Here is a 16,053-nt window from a genome sequence, read left to right on the forward strand (position 1 = left end):
AGTCCTCTGAGCTAAGATCACATTTTGAAAAGACCTATCAAAATGCAAACAAATGTTGTAGTTCAATATTTAACTAAATATTTTTGGGAAACCAATTTTCCTATTTATATTAGACAATAACATAAATTCTTATTTATCTAAAGTTTGGGTTCATTTTAAGGCTACTAATACAACATAGTCATCTGATAAATGCTGACCTAGTTATCTTATGAGTCAGACTAATCTGCTCCATCTTGTGAATATTTCATTAGTTATTCACTTTCATCACAGCCAAGAAATTGAACGCTTACTTATGCATTTGGGAATCTATACATCTACTGTGCACCTTGTAGAGTTGTCAGTTCCAGACCTGAGACCTCTTCTTTGCTCCAAAACACATGAGCAAATGACTCCAGTAGGGGTGTCCCCAGTCTGATGAGGGAAATTATTACAATTCAGAATACTGTTTTGGGGTTACCCAGCTGTGAAATATGCTAAATGTAGTCCAATCCTGTAGTTCTCGTGTAGACAGACCTCCAAATGACAGCAGAGCAAAGTCCATCTGTGTAAGGACAACAAGGGTCTATATTAGTTTCCAAACTTGGCCATCCAACAGCTCTGTGGTAGAGTTGATCAACAGTGTTGTAAGGATTTGTTAAAATCCAATTTTGCTTTCTATCACTCACGCAGCTCTGCTTTGTTGTTAATTGAGACCACTTTGCCATTAGCTCCCAATAGGCCATGTAGCATGAAACAATGTAGTAGTGACTGCATGATACACAGGTTGAAATCAGAATTAAAGCTTCCACCCTTCACCCCAAATTTTAGGGAATGAAAGACAGGTCTCAACATTTGCACAGTTAAAGCTGATTTTCTGGGATATTAGACAAGCAGACGGACGGAAATAAAACGGACTATTTCAGGTTCTTCCAATAGTGGGTTAAGGGTCTACATCTGATTGCTGTTAAAGATCAGCAAACACTAGAAACCCACCCACGTGGCAGAGAAGAGAAGTTAATCAAGTATGCTCCTGCAGTAGAGAGATCATCCCTTATTTAGTCTTATTGCACGTTTAAAAGATTCAAGGGAAACACTGAGGGATTCAGCAGGACACACTCAAAATTGGACGCAGCTGGCAAGGCATCTGTGCTTTCCCAACACACCATTTTAAAGGCTTCACTTGGCCAGCAAAGGATGCAGTTACAGTGGTAAGGAGTATTATAATCCATGTCCTCAGAAAACTGCAGAATTGTGCGCCTTTCCAGGAAACCTTGATATTTTTCTAGTTGATGGTCATGTTGTTGTATTAGCAGGTCCACACTCACAAAGTAGGATGTGAAATGAACACTGTGGCACCACTAAAACGTACAGTGATGCATCATTGGAATTAGGAGGGGTACAAGTTGTGTAGGTCCATATATAATATTTCTGTGTATGTAAAATTGGGATACTTTGTAATAAATTTTCCAGTGAATGTTTTCCTTTCTCATCATTTTACCATTAATCCACAGACTTCTGTTAAAAAAAACAGCCTATATCATTAGTATCCAAAAGTCATTAGCATCTGGGTCTGCCTCCTGTAGGAAGTTAGATTCTTGGAGCATTTAAACCCTAGCAGGCTCTGAAATGAGTTGATAGCTTGTGGTTTGCACACCTCTAAAGAGGGAACTGGATTGAGCCCATCATCAGTTGGCACAAATTGGCCTCTATGACGAGGCTGGAGTTCGAGTGCTTGACCCCTTCCTGCCAAGTCCGTCATTTTTCCTGGCACCCTGCTGGCTTAGGGTCCTTTGGTCAGGTTGTTGCAGTGCTTCTGGTCCTGAACATTGAAATAGCATGAGTTGCCCCCAACCAGATCATGAACCTGGCTTAAAATTAACATTCTACAATGTATTTGGTTTTTTAGTGGCCTTCTGGTTTGAGAGTTTAGGGGTCACTTTTTCAAACTTTTCTCCACACGAAATCATGAGGGGCTAGAAACTTTTTAAACAAAAGTAAGTTGAGAAAAGATGGTCCAGTTGTTAGGGGAGGAGACTTCTACCAGGGAGATGGGTGTTCAAATCCATGCTGTGCCTGAGTGACATTGGCCATACCTCTCGGTCTCTCTTCTGTATCACTGCAAGGGGGACAATAGCATGTCCCTCTGTCACAGAGTATTGTGAGGACAAATCCCATTGAAAACAGAGGCACTCAGATACTACAGCAAGGGGATCACACAAGTAACTTATAAACCTAATCTGAGGCCAGAAGGAATGGTCAATCATTTTGTCTGACCCACTATGTCACAGGTCACTGAATAATACCAAACCCAACCACCAGAATTAGACCCAAGTATTACAGCCCTCAGGAGATTGTGTGACAGGCAGAGAACAGGAAGGCCTAACATGCGTCAATGCCCCAGGCTCTGGCAGTGGCAGGAAACTGATTTAGTGGGATACCCGGACGATCCTAACAAGTGACATGCTCCACGTGGCAGTGAAAGGCAAAAAAAAATCCTCAAGGCCCCTGCAAATCTGAGCTGGGGAAAGATTCCTTGCTGATCCCAAATGCGGTGATCAGTTACACCCTGAGCATGTGAGCGAGGCCTACCAAGCCAACAGATTGAATTCTCAGGTACCACCTCACAGCACTAGCCCACCTGGTGCATGGTCCCACCTCCAGCTGTAGCTCTCTTTGATGCATCAGAGGATAAACCCATGAATACGTTGGACTAGGGGCAGAGGAGAAGGAGTTTACTTCTTGACCTTTATAGATGACTGACTGAAGCCCTGAAGGATGAGATTTTAGGAACATAAGATGAACTAGGAGGGACACCTTGGCTGCTGAGTCCTGCCCATCACCACATGACTCCAGGAGGTGGGGCTTTGAGAAGGATACCAAATAGGAGACTCAAACAACTGAATATTAATGTTAGTCACATTCCAGAGGTTACTTAACAGATTTTAGGACTAGAAGAGACCATGAGATCTAGTCTGACCTCCTAAACCCCACAGGCCATTAAGTTTCACCTAATTATCCCCGTACAGACTCAATAAATTATGTGGCTAAAGCATTCCTGCCAGGAAGGCATCCAGTCTGAACATGAAGACATCAGGAGGTGGAGAATCCACCACTTCCCTTGGCAGTATGTTCCAGTGGTTCAACATCCTCACTGTTCCTTTTTTTTGCCTTATTTCTCATTTGAATGTGTCTGGTTTTAGCTTCCAGCCATGGGTGGTGGTTACATTTCTCAGCGAGATTCTCAAGCTCTTTATTACCCAGTATTCTCTCCTCATGAAGGGACCTACCAAATCACCTTTCAATTCGTACAGTGTATCATATAAACAGATGGAGCTCTTTCCATCTCTTTGCAAGGTGTTTTCTCCCACCCTCCAATTATTTTTGTGCCTCGTTTCTGCAGCCTCTGATTTTTTTCAACCTCTTTCTAAAACACGGCACCTGAACTGGCTGCGTCATTCCAATGTCTGTCGCCAGTGCCGCGTACAGAGGTGAAATCACCTTCCCGTTCACCAGTCCCCTGATTTGACATCCACAGATCACATCAGCTTCTGCCATGGCATTACACGGGGAGCTCATGTTGAATTGCTCGTCCATGTTGACCCCTAGCACCGTTTTGGTGTCACCATGCTCTAACGCACAGTCTCCCATCCTATAGGGTTCCTAGATGTATAACTTTTACATTTGGCTATATTTATATGCACTTTGTTTGAATGGGCCCAAGTCACCTCCCTCATTGTTAGATATTGTGCCACCAGTCTGTCATCCCCAAGTTTAGCAGAATCCTGCTAGAAACACCACCAGTCAATGATGATTCCCCACAAGCTGTGAGATAGGCCAGTTAGCCATTTTTTAATCCTTTGAATGTGTGCTTCACTGATTCTACATAGTGTGAATTGTAATGTCTGAGTCTGACTATAAGCTCTTCAGGACAGGAGATGTCTGTCAGCATTTTGCTTGGTACTGTAAAATACAGAAAAGTAGACAAGATATTTATTGTAGGGTTATAAAATACTTTCACATGTGGAGGCACTATTACATAAAACCAATACAATTCTTTAGTGTAAACATGGGGGTGAAATATTACAGAGAATATCTCAATATCTTATGTAAGGAAAGTAATTTGGGTTTTCTTCCATTATGGAGTGTTTTCCTCTACTGTTTAGCTGATTCTAAAATCAGCAAAATACGTATTAATTCCTTCTGCTGATTTGTATCAGCAATATTGCAAATTCAGCAATTAGTCTCAGGGGAATGACTGGGTAGCAGCCTGTGAAGAGTGATGATGCCATTTCTCGGCTTTGCTTTCTAAAAATAGAATCCTGCTGATCTTGCCACAGTGTGAACCTCCCAAATAAATAGGAACCTCTTCTCCACCAAAAGCCTCAGACAAACTTTGAGCTTGAACTTGCTGTTGAGAGGTCAACTGACAACCCTAGCCAGAATGAGATCCCACACTGCTGTTCTATTGGTCTCTGTGCTGGTGATCTGTCACTCTGTTTATGCAGGTAAGTACTTTCATTTCTTGATGGGGCAAGAGGGGTTACACTCACTCTTCTTGAAAGAGCAAGGTAATCATTAAAAATGGTTTTCTCTATCAGATTTGCAATGTGAGGTCCAGCGAACCGGGCACTGCTCTAGGAGTCTGGAGACCTGGGTCCTGTTCCCACCTCTGACATCTATTGTGTGACCTTGGGCAAGTCACTTAACCTCTCTGTGCTTCTCTGCCTCAAAGAACTTACAATCCACGTAAAGGACAAGAGAGGGAGAAGAAACTCTTATGTGTATTACAGCGCCTAGCGCAATGGGAACCTGCTCTCTGTTGAGACCTCTAGGCCCTATTGTAATGCTAATTAAAAGATGCAACTACAGATGCAGAAAGGCACCTAGTGGATTTTTCAAGAGCACCAAACTCCAATTGAAATCAACATTGTCATTAAATACCTTTAAGAATCTGATCCTTACTCATGCTGCATGGTACCTTACTCCTCCAATTACTTCATTTGTTTTAATAAGGCTACTCGTGGAGTAAACTCAACAGACTCTGACCTGCTGTGCCTCAATTCCCCATCTGTCCAATAGGGATAATACCACCTACCTTACAGGAGTACTACAAGGACGAATGCATTAGTCAGTACAGTGCATTGAGATCCTCCAATGGAAGGGGCTTTAGAAATACAAGGTATAATAATTATTTCCCTTAGTTGTGGTTAAAACTCCCTTAATAACATACTAGAAAGCAAGGATTTCTCTGTCTCACTAGCTAAGTGTAAGATACTTACTCTATTGCTATCCCTGAATTATAAATTTGGTGAATTTTTGTTCCACAGCTATCCTAGAAACCAACGGTTCCTATAAGAGCTGCAGATGCACAAAGCAGACTTCAGACTTCATATCGCCAAGGAGATATGAAAGTATTGAGATCATTCCCCTTGGGGGTGCCTGCCGAACCACAGAAATTATGTAAGTGACATAAGTTGCTTTTAACTAGCCTTGATGCACCAAGCCTCTAATTGTAAGTGTAATTGGTGCCCTCTTCATAACTAAAGTAGAGAGACTGATGCAGGATATACGTTTACATTTCAGCTTCCATATAATAACGAAGCTATATACTGGGTCACTTTTTGTATTTATATAAATAATGTACAAAGAGTAGGTTTTAATGCCCAAAGTCACAGGATTGACTTAGCACTCAGGGGAAAATCAAGTATAAAATCTTCTTGGCTTAACTACAGCCTTGAATCATCCTTTTTATCCCCCCCAGGCTACGTGAACTGGTTCCAGCGTAGTAAGGACAGATTCAAATTAAACGTGTTAAATGCTAAATTTTTTTAATTTTATTGTTTTTTAACTTCATGTGCTTCTGCACTTCCTGTTCTTTGGCCCAGACTGGAAGTGGAAGAACCAAAACACCACAAGGAATTATTCTTGTGCTATTCTCAGCCTGTATAGATTCAGGAAGAACTGGAAAGCTTCCAAAAGAGCTTGAAGTCACCAGATTTCCAGCCCAGTTTTGAGACTATAGAACTAGGGATACACTTTAAAATGGAGATGGAAATGAGTGACTAGGATTTGGTTTGGAAAAAACCTCTCAATCAGGTGTTGGTTTTGTCAAACTAATGAAAGGGACCCAGGTCCCATTTTATCTGAGACAAAGTTTGAGACTGAGAACTAGAGAAAGTATTTCAGTTTGGTCTCTTCTGTTTTCTAGAGAAACAGCTACAGCTTTCAGAGGGGTAGCCGTGTTAGTCTGGATCTGTAAAAGCAGCAAAGAGTCCTGAGGCACCTTATAGACTAACAGACGTATTAGAGCATAAGCTTCTGTGTGCTGCTCATGTGTGACCAAAGCATCTAACACTTTTTTAGAATATGCTCATAGCTAGTTATTTCAAAGGAGTGGGATTTATTTGATTTGTAGAAATACATGTGCTAGAACTTGCATCAGCCCAGTGATCTCCCTCCTTCAATCACACAAATGATCTTGATTGCCCAGTTATGTGTTGTGTCGAAAAATCCCTACTCATAGGCCCTGATGAGGCATGTGTGAATTTATACAGTGTAACTGCAAGTTGTCTCACTGGCTTTGCAGAGTCGGGGCTTTAAAAGAGGTGTCTACTGATCACACATGATAAGAGTTAAATCTGAAATTTTGTTGTGCTTTGAATAGTTGAAAACTTGTACTTGTCCTCATGTCATGCAGAAATTACTTCTGTTTGCCCATTCCTCTACATTCTCAGTACTTTGAAGTCTGCTCCATAAGTTGCCTGTTTGAGGGATGGCTATTGCTGCTAATAAATTATCTGAAGAAAGCACAGTATTTAATGGAAGCTTAAACTCTGCTTGTTTTTCAGACTCAAACTTAAAACAGGGCAGAAACTGTGTGTGAATCCCAAGGCCCCCTGGATGCAGAAATTGCTGACTAGGATCCGTAACCAGTAAGTCTCATTTAAATTATTTGCCTGTCATAGGATCCAGTCCTGCAACTGTTCTTCATGAGTAGTCTGACATCCGTGGTACCACGTGCATGAGTAAAAACTGTTCATGCAATTAGAGTTTGCAGAACTGCCCCCTGAGTTGCAGCAGTTCAGACTAAAGAGACCTGGTCTTGAAGCCTAACTGTGTGAAGCTGCCTCATTTTAAGTTAATTCTTTGTTATACAACAGTCTGAATGCACAAGCTGTAGTTAAGGTTATATTTGAATTTTTATTCTAACCCTCTGTTTTATCGAGCTCACGCTTCTCTGAAAAATGCCCCTTCCTGCCTGCAGTCCGCTGCTTGGTCTCAGTCAGGAAAGAAATTATCCTGGAAAGTTTGAGCAAGATTCATTCAGTCATTTTTAATTAATAGAAAAGCAAAAATAATATCCTCACTTAAACTTCAAGAAACTTATTTGATCAGCTCCACAAATCAAGCTTTCCGGTTGCCTATTCTCTCTGGATATTTCCATGTCCCTATCAGTGTGATATCTGAGTGCTCAGGAACATCAAATTAATTTACTTTACTACATTCCTGTAAAGTAAGGAAGTACTAGTTTTGCAGCTGTAAACAGGTTAGAACACAGACTCATGAAAGCCCTTTATCTCATTTTGTGACCTTTGTCAAATTGCATAAGCAAGTATACTGTAGAACCAGGCTCTCAAGTCCCAGCTGAATGCTCTAACCACAAGACCATCTGTCTACGCTGAGGACTAGACTCATTCTTTTATTATTAGAAAAATAAATTAAATGGTAACTTTGGGGAAGCCAGAACAACCGCTTGTAAACTACGTACTAATACTTGATTGGCTTTGCAACCAGTTAGGTTTTAAGCTCAAAGCTAAGAGCTGTGAATTTTTTCTTTTAAAATACTGACTTATGAACTTTTTTCCAGTGGGAGCAGATTTAAGCCAAAGCTGAAGGCTTTTGAAAACCCAACGTTTCATGATCTAACATTTAACAGGGATATTTCCCTTACTGATTTTTGAGCATTTACTTTTAGATCTTTAAAGTTTTTGTTCAATATAAAATCTAGAAGATATACAACATGGTTAAGATAAAGGATATTGTGAGAATACTTCTCAATTCCTGACTCTCGAGTAATAAAATACAAAGCATTACACCAGTAATGTCAACTCATATTTAATTATGAAAATTGTCAGGCAAAGTCCACTGGGACAATGTTATCTTATCAGTTAGGCCATTTTAGAACAAAGTTGGTCATTAGTAATAAATCTGAACAAAGTCCGGTCAGGAAAGTTTTACATGCTGCGTGTCTATTTTCAAACGAGAGATGTTACTCTTTTTTCCTAACCCTCTGTACAATGATCTAGCTCAAACCGCAGGCCTGTCCCATTTCTTGCTTATATACAATCAATGGATGGCCATAAAATCTCTGTGCGCATGATAATTATCACAATTGCTTGGTTTGTTTTTTTCACATAATTAAGACAGGTCCTAAATAAAGTTTCAGACCATCTTTATCCCCCATTTTACAGATGGGAAAACAAGGCACAGAGAGTCAGTGATTTTTCACAAGGTCAAGCAGTACAGCTGTAACAGCACACCCACATTGTCTGCATTCACTCTTATTTTCCCCTTACAGAAAGGAACAATTGCCTTCCTCACAAGATGAATAGAAGCATAAACAACCTGAGAAGGAAAAAGGATAGAGGGCACAACCTGATTGTTTCGTAATTTTGCTTTTACTGCTTCTTATCTTTGTCTTGCTTAGCCTACAGAATCATTCTTTCTAAACGAGCAGCAACTTTTGTTAGCTGCTGCTCCCCTCTCGGATCTTTCAGAAAAGCTCGAGCTGTTTTTACATTAGTCAGATTTTTTGTTCAGTGTTTCGGTGTGCTGCCTCATGAGTCATGGAAGAGAAACATCAAATCAAACCAACTCCAACACCACCACTTCAGGTTCTTGGAATAAATGGACTAAAAAGTATTATGGCATCTGCTATAAGAAGAATTTGTGAAGTGAGCTATTATGTAATGATCCTGCATTATTTCCTCGGTGTCCTTTTTCCATATTAAAAACTTCCCAAATATTAATCCCTACCTTGTTCTTTGCTTGCTAGTAAATTTTAAATCATACTCTGCTTTCTCTTCAGTTGGTATATATCTTAAAGGGCCCTTTCCACCCGTGTTGGAATAAATGTGAAGCACTTTCAGTGCAAAGTATTCTTTTGAACAGATTGGGATCTTTTAACTTTTTATAATGGTCTCTTCGTGTGTGTGCTATGAAGCAAGTGCAATTAAAGCTCACAGTTTACAATAATTGTGTCCTCCTTTTAATCTAGTGCTGATGACTCTCTGGAGTTTTGGCAAAGCTATCTGCAATCTGTACAGCACCTAGCACAATGATGTTCTGGTCTATGGCTGGGGGTGCTATTCCAGTACAAATAATAACCTGTTCCTGCCCCTGCCCTGCCTCTTCTCTGCCTCCTTCCTCCTGGAAAATCCTAAGCACTGCTAAACAGCTGTTAGGTGGCGGGAGGTGGGAAGCTCTGGGAAGGAGGCGCAGGAGCAGGAATGTGGCACTCTGGGGGCTGGGGGGCAGATCTGGACCTTGGGATTGCCAGCCTCGTGCCACTCCTGGAAGCGGCCGGCGCTACGTCGCTGCGGACCCTGGTGGGGCAGAGGGCTCTGTGCACAGACCTCGCCCCCCACTCCCGTTGGCTGGGAATGGGGAACTGTGGCCAATGGGAGCTTTGAGGGAGGTAGCCGCAGGTGAGGGCAGCTCATGGAGCCCTTAGGGGCCACAGGGATGTGGTGCCAGCTGCTTCTGGGAGGGGAGCGGTGCAGGGCCAAGGCAGTCAGGGAGCCTGTCTTAGTTTCACTGCATACCACTGCCACCCTAGAGCCACTCCAGGCATGCAGCGAGCCCTCTCCTGCACCCTGAGCCCCCTCCCACACTCTGCAGCCTCTTCCACACCTCAACCCCCTGCTCTAAGCTCCCTCCTGCACACTGCACTCCCTTCCGCGCCCCAGCCTTACATTCATGGCCCTGCATGCAATTTCCCCACCCAGATGTGACCCTCAGGCCAAAAAGTTTGCCCACCTTTGTTCTAAGCTTTCTGCTATATAAGACATAAGAGCCTGAAAAAGCTAATCTGCTGAAACTGATGTACAAGCCTGTATTACACTAATGAGATGTTTCTTTCTCTACATGACTTTTCTGGGAGCATTGCTCTGTTAAAGGACTGAGGATGCAGTACAAAAAGCCTTGTTTATCTTATTTATGTAGGCGCTAAGCCTAATACCAGAAATTTAAAATGTCAGTATTTCACTACTGATATTTTAGCAGAAATCGGCAATAGCTCAAGAGTTAATAGTCACCTATCCTGGGACAGTGATTAGCATTTGGGGAGGGATAGGACCATGTAGTATTTCCACCCATGATCCTAATCTGATCCATCGCTTAACTCCCACTCCACTTTCCATTGTCTCTTCATTAGTGAATTGATAACTTGAAGCACGTTAGCCAAGCTGTGCATTATAAAAATAGGGACATCCTTTCCATTTGAGACTGATGGATTAAAAGTGAATCCCTGTATAGCTTTTCTATCTCAGTCAGACACTGCCACCCATTGGTCAGTTTTCACTTTAGCAGGGAACCAGAACAAGGAAAGGTGCCAGCAGGTGACTCCCATGGCTCATGGCAACTGCCAGCTCAGTAGAACACAGGAACTGCAGACTGAAATCACAGGTGGAGTTGGGGGCGGGGAGGGCATAGGAAGGCATTGCCCCCCTGCAAACTGCAAACCTCAGGCAGAGGAGAATGGAGGTTGCTCCCAGCTTGTGCTCCTGAGGCAGGGAGTCCGAATTTTGTTTATAAACAGAGTGAGTGGTGGCGATTAAGATAAGAATGGGTTGTTAGGATGTTTCTAAAAGTTAAATGATCTGTTACAAGCTTGGTGAACTGCAAAAAGTAAGTAGCCTAAAATAATAAAGTTAAAGTTACTAATAGCTTCCTTTGAGAAGAGCATTGATTTTTTTTTTTAAATAAAGGAAATGCTGTAGCTCTTATCTACCTGGATGTCAGTGAAGCATTTGGTACAGTTCCCAGTTAAATTGGAGAAGCTGGGGCTTAATATGAGAACTGAAAGGCGGCTAAGGAATTGGTTAAAAGGGCAAATACAACCTGTCATACTGGAGGGAGGTTACTACTGACGTTCCTCAGGGACCCCGTCTTGGGGCCAACCTTTTTTTAACATTTTTATTACTGACCTTGGCCAAAAAGTGGGAGCACACTAATCAAATTTGCAGGTGACAAAGTTGGGAACTATTGCCAAATAGGGCCAAAATATCATAAAAGATGATCTGGATGACCTTGTAAACTGTAGTAATTGAAATGGGATTATATTTAATAGTGTGTAAGCAAAGTCAGGATGAGCTCTACCCTGATGTCTGGTGGTGAATTATGGCGAGTGTGGAAAAGAATTTCAGAGGCTGATGGTGTTTGCATAGGCACACCCACTCCGCCTAGCATAGCCCACGGCAGCCTAAAATGGTTACTTTCACAGCTGTGGGATCCCCAATTTCTTTGTTATTGGGGCAGAAGGAATAAAGTGTTGTCACCCTGATTAAGTAAATGAGGAACTACGAAGCTGTTTTATGATAAAGGATTTCACTATCAACTAAATAGCACTTGCTAGACAAGGGACATGGGTTCCAAAACCCAGTGAATTGAGAGAGGCTGGGGACAAGTAGCTGTACTTGGTGGTGTAGGCCCCTTGTGTGAGCCAGAAGCACCAGTTCCACCTACTTCTTTCTCTGCTGTGGAATATCAGAGTTGGTTTTTGATTTCCTTAAGAATCTAGATACAGGTTACTGAGCTGAACTCACTGAGGGCTAATGGTGCAGTAACATTGGGGGTCCCCTACTGTGAGCTGAAATCACTAAAGAGCTGGAATTGCTAACCTGAGAGCACTGAGTGCTGTGCTAACTAGTGGGGAAGCCGGAAGCTATACTACAGAACAGAGCAGCTAGCACAGCGGAGCAGTTTGTGGAGCCACAGAGTGAGCGGAGCCGAGCAGTTTGTGGGGATGACTGGAGTGGATCACGGGACGGCTGGTTGAGCAGAGCAGCTGGCGGAGCGGAGCAGTTTGTGAGGATGGCTGGAGGAGCAGAGTGGAGTGGCTGGTAGAGTGGAGCAGTTCGTGGAGAAGGCAGAAGCAGAACCCCCTGGAGAGGCAGGGCAGTTGGCTCCGGACCACATAAGGTGCCCCTTTCTACCCAGGCTGGGGGTGGGGAGGGACCTGTGCAGATAGACTCTCGAACTCTGGGACTGCACTGACCCGGGACAGAGACTTTTGGATTGTGGGACTTTTGGGACCGTGAGTGATCTTTGGGTTGCTGGACTCTAGGGACATTTGGAGTCTTGGGGTGATTTGGGGGTTGCTGAACTCAAGAGCCCAGGGAAAAGAACACGGCCCAATTTCCTGGGGTGGGTCTTTGCTCACGGTTTGGTCTATGAACTCTAGTTGAGGTGTTTTCCCAATTTAATGCTTGTTTAGCTCATGTAATTAAACCTTTTCTGCTATACTGAGACTGTGCTTGTGAGAGGGGAAGTATTGCTTCTTCGAGGCGGCCAGGGGTGTGTGTCAGATTTTCCCAGGTCACTGAGTGGGGGCTCAAGCTGGTTTTGCATTACGTTGTAGGGAAGGGACTCCTATGTATTGAACCTGGCCCTTGCTGCTATCAATTCGGCCTGGCAGAAGGGTTACAAGTGCAAAGTGCAAGGTCATGCATTTAGGGACTAACAAGAAGAATTTTTTGCTATAAGCAAGGGACTTATCAGTTGGAAGTGAGAGAGAAGGAGAAAGACCTGGGTGTATTGGGTGATCACAGGATGACTATGAGCTATCAATGTGATACACTTGTGAAAAAGGCTAATGCAGTCCTAGGATGTATCGGGCGAGGTATTTCCAGTAGAGGCAGGGAAGTGTTAGTACCATTATACTAGTGAAATCGCCTTTGGAGTATTGTGTGCAATTCCTGTCTCCCATGTTTAAGAAAGATGAATTCAAACTGAAACAAGTGCAGAGACAGGCTACTAGGATGATCTGAGGAATGGAAAACCTGTCTTCTGAGAAGAGACCCAAAGATCATGGCTTGTTCAGTCTAACCAAAAGAAGGCTGAAGGGAGATACGATTGCTGTCTATAAATACATCAGAGGCATAAATACCAAGGAAGGAGAGGAGTTATTTAAGTTAAACATCAGTGTGCGTTGCAGAACCAATATATATAAATTGGCCATCAACAAGTTTAGGCCAGAAATCAGATGAAGGTTTCTAAACATCAGAGGAGTGAAGTTCTGGAACAGCCTTCCAAGGGGAGTAGTGGGGGCAAAAAACCTAACTAACTGGCTTCAAGACTGAGCTTGATACGTTTATGGAGGGGACAGTCTGACAGGGTGTGTGGCCCATCTGGAGATGAGATGCTAGAAGGAGTGGGCTCTGCAGTACTAAAGGTCTTTCCCACATGTTCAGGAAGGAATTTCTCCCTGGGTCAGATTGGCAGAGACCATGGGGGTTTTAAACTAGTGTAAATGGTGAATTCTCTGTAACGTGAAGTCTTTAAACTATGATTTGAGGGCTTCAGTAACTCAGCCAGAGGTTAGGGATCTATTACATGAGTGAGTGGATGAGGTTTATGGCCTGTAAGGTGCAGGAAGTCAGACTAGATGATCACCCTGGTCCTTTCTGACTTCAGTAAGCGTATCTGAGTAAGAATAGACATTACAATTTTAAACCTAACCAGTCTTTCATAAGTGACTTGCCACAAGATGTCAGAACATGTTAGTATTAGTCCTGAGTGGTCCAGGAGGTTCCCTCATCTTCAGAGTCAAAGTCAGAGACACTAAGGAGTGTTTCCTACAACTAGTTTGAAAAATCCTAAACTATTGAGGAAGATCATTTCTCCTCCAACCTATGCAGAAGAGAAGCAGGGTAGGAAGTCTAGATGCAACTAATTGCTCTAGGGCAGACCAAGACACTGAGTTTGCTTTCCCTGTATACTCTAGGGCCTCATGTATCAATTTTGCAGTGTCTATTCTGGAGTATTCACTCAAAATCCATTGTTTTCGCACTTTCATAATTGCAAGTTTTCCCATGGGAATAGCTGAACCCAAGAATTAGATTAATCAAATCAGGGAACAGAAACGCACCCTGTGGCTCATCTGTCTGATAATCACTCGTGAAATCTGAGCTGTTTTGATCAACAGCTGACGGTGTGCTCACAGTGAAATAACAATGTCCTTGGCAAACTAGTCTCAGCCAAATATCTCCAGCAACAAACACTAGGGGACTCATTCACAGGCAGTATGCAAACAGAAAAACAAGGGCTACGTAAAGTGAATAAAAAATTCATGGCAAATAATTTGCCCAATTCTGAGTCTGTGCACTTAGTGGCAAACATTTGTGTGGAAGTACGAGCATTCCAGTCCCACACCCATTCAACTGTTAGCAGCACTTTGGTGCTGCCTGGTCTTTAGGGAAGTAATGGGAGCATGAGCACGTTGGACTACCTCCAGAGAACGTAAATGCTGTTAAATAATATGGTGCCTCAATCCAGAATAGAGAACTGAAGCCACTGCTACCTATGATTTGGCTCAGTTGGGTATATATCTGCCTAGATAGTGAAATACTGTGGTTAAGCAGTATCATTGCAAAGTCAGCTGAAGGCAGTTGCCCTGCTGCTCCAGACCATTGTCTGGCTCAGGGGTAGGCAACCTATGGCACGTGTGCGGAAGGTGGCACATGAGCTGATTTTCAGTGGCACTCACACTGCCCGGGTCCTGGCCACCTGTCCAGGGAGATCTGCATTTTAATTTAATTGTAAATGAAGCTTCTTAAACATTTTAAAAACCTTATTTACTTTACATACAACAATAGTTTAGTTATATATTATAGACTTTTAGGAAGAGACCTTCTAAAAACATTAAAATGTATTACTGGCACGCAAAACCTTAAATTAGAGTGAATAAACGAAGATTCAGCACAGCACTTCTGAAAGGTTACCGACCCCTGGTCTGTCTGGAAACTTTACGCTCACACTGAGAAGAAGCACCTCGGCGCAGTGCTGGTGTGTGAAAAAATTGAAGTCATGTATGGATTAGAATCTTGTAAACCTTTCTCTGACCATTAGAAAATAGTAAGGTCTTAGTGCACTGAAGGACACCTTTACCATCTCATAGGCACATGATTAATGACGTTTTACCTGAAGACTGTCCACATCTGACAAGGCCTTTGTGGTTGTTGATATCTTGTCTAGATGCCCTTTGAATGGAACTGATGTGGGAGCAATGCTAATTTTAAGGCTTAGGCTGACGCAAGAATTCCCCAAGTGACTAATTCTTTTACAACAAATGTAGCCTCCTACCAAAAACTGGAATTCCAGACAACATTCTTGCTCATTAGTGGCTGGGCAAAGTGTTATGCAAGCGCGTTTAATAGCATCTGAGCATTTCTTCCTGGAGAGAAGCAACAGTAGGCAGCAGAAATTTGGCCAAATACCCATCAGATTACCTAGCTGTCCTATTCTCCAGAAGTGATATGCCATTAAAATCTCATAGGGCTATTTTCTTGTTGATTAAAATATAGTAATGACCAAAGACTTGAACACTTTCCCCTACTGCCAGCACACCCGAACTTGTCACCATCTGTTATTTTTGTCACGAAACCGAGCTTACTCAGCATGAAGTTAGCTGTACGCTGAAAGAAACAGTTCACAGAAATCAAACTACTCACTCATTATATTTCCCTTTTTTGATGCATGAGGAAACGTATAGGAGCACTACCTCAGGACAATTCCAACGACTGCACAAAGTGGAACGCTCCAAGACAGGAGAATGAGAGAGACCAACTCCAAAATACTGCATGGCTCAATTCATTCACCTCGGGAGGTGGGAGATCTGGAGCCACGTTAGTAGAGGGGAAGATTTGAACCCACATCCTGGGTGAGTGCGCTAACCGCTGGGATAAAGGTTAAACATGGGGGCAGTGGCACCCTCACTGGCTGCTTTGGGTAATGACCAATCTGATGGGCCTCACAGGTGAGATAGGTGGGGGAATACGAGGGAGTTTTGGTGCT

At 42.8% G+C, this 16,053-nt stretch overlaps 1 protein-coding gene across 1 annotated transcript; it reads left to right on the top strand.

Annotated features, from left to right (window-relative positions):
- The first annotated feature begins 4,409 nt into the window (after nucleotides 1–4,409).
- LOC116827164 (C-X-C motif chemokine 13-like) lies at nucleotides 4,410–9,044 on the top strand. Its single transcript, XM_032784485.2, has 4 exons — nucleotides 4,410–4,484; nucleotides 5,307–5,439; nucleotides 6,828–6,911; nucleotides 8,558–9,044. The coding sequence occupies exons 1-4, from the start codon at nucleotides 4,421–4,423 to the stop codon at nucleotides 8,589–8,591; spliced, it is 315 nt and encodes a 104-aa protein (XP_032640376.1). The 5' UTR covers nucleotides 4,410–4,420; the 3' UTR covers nucleotides 8,592–9,044.
- Nucleotides 9,045–16,053: the final 7,009 nt, after the last annotated feature.

This window comes from Chelonoidis abingdonii, chromosome 5, assembly GCF_003597395.2.
Source record: "Chelonoidis abingdonii isolate Lonesome George chromosome 5, CheloAbing_2.0, whole genome shotgun sequence".
NCBI classification, from domain to species: Eukaryota; Metazoa; Chordata; order Testudines; family Testudinidae; genus Chelonoidis; species Chelonoidis abingdonii.

What these genes read in the sequence shown, in the direction of transcription:
- LOC116827164 (XM_032784485.2), top strand. Translation starts at nt 4,421, where the DNA reads ATGAGATCCCACACTGCTGTTCTATTGGTCTCTGTGCTGGTGATCTGT. An exon ending in CTGTCACTCTGTTTATGCAG is followed by an intron (nt 4,485 to 5,306) that starts GTAAGTACTTTC and finishes TTTGTTCCACAG; the next exon opens with CTATCCTAGAAACCAACGGT. An exon ending in TGCCGAACCACAGAAATTAT is followed by an intron (nt 5,440 to 6,827) that starts GTAAGTGACATA and finishes CTTGTTTTTCAG; the next exon opens with ACTCAAACTTAAAACAGGGC.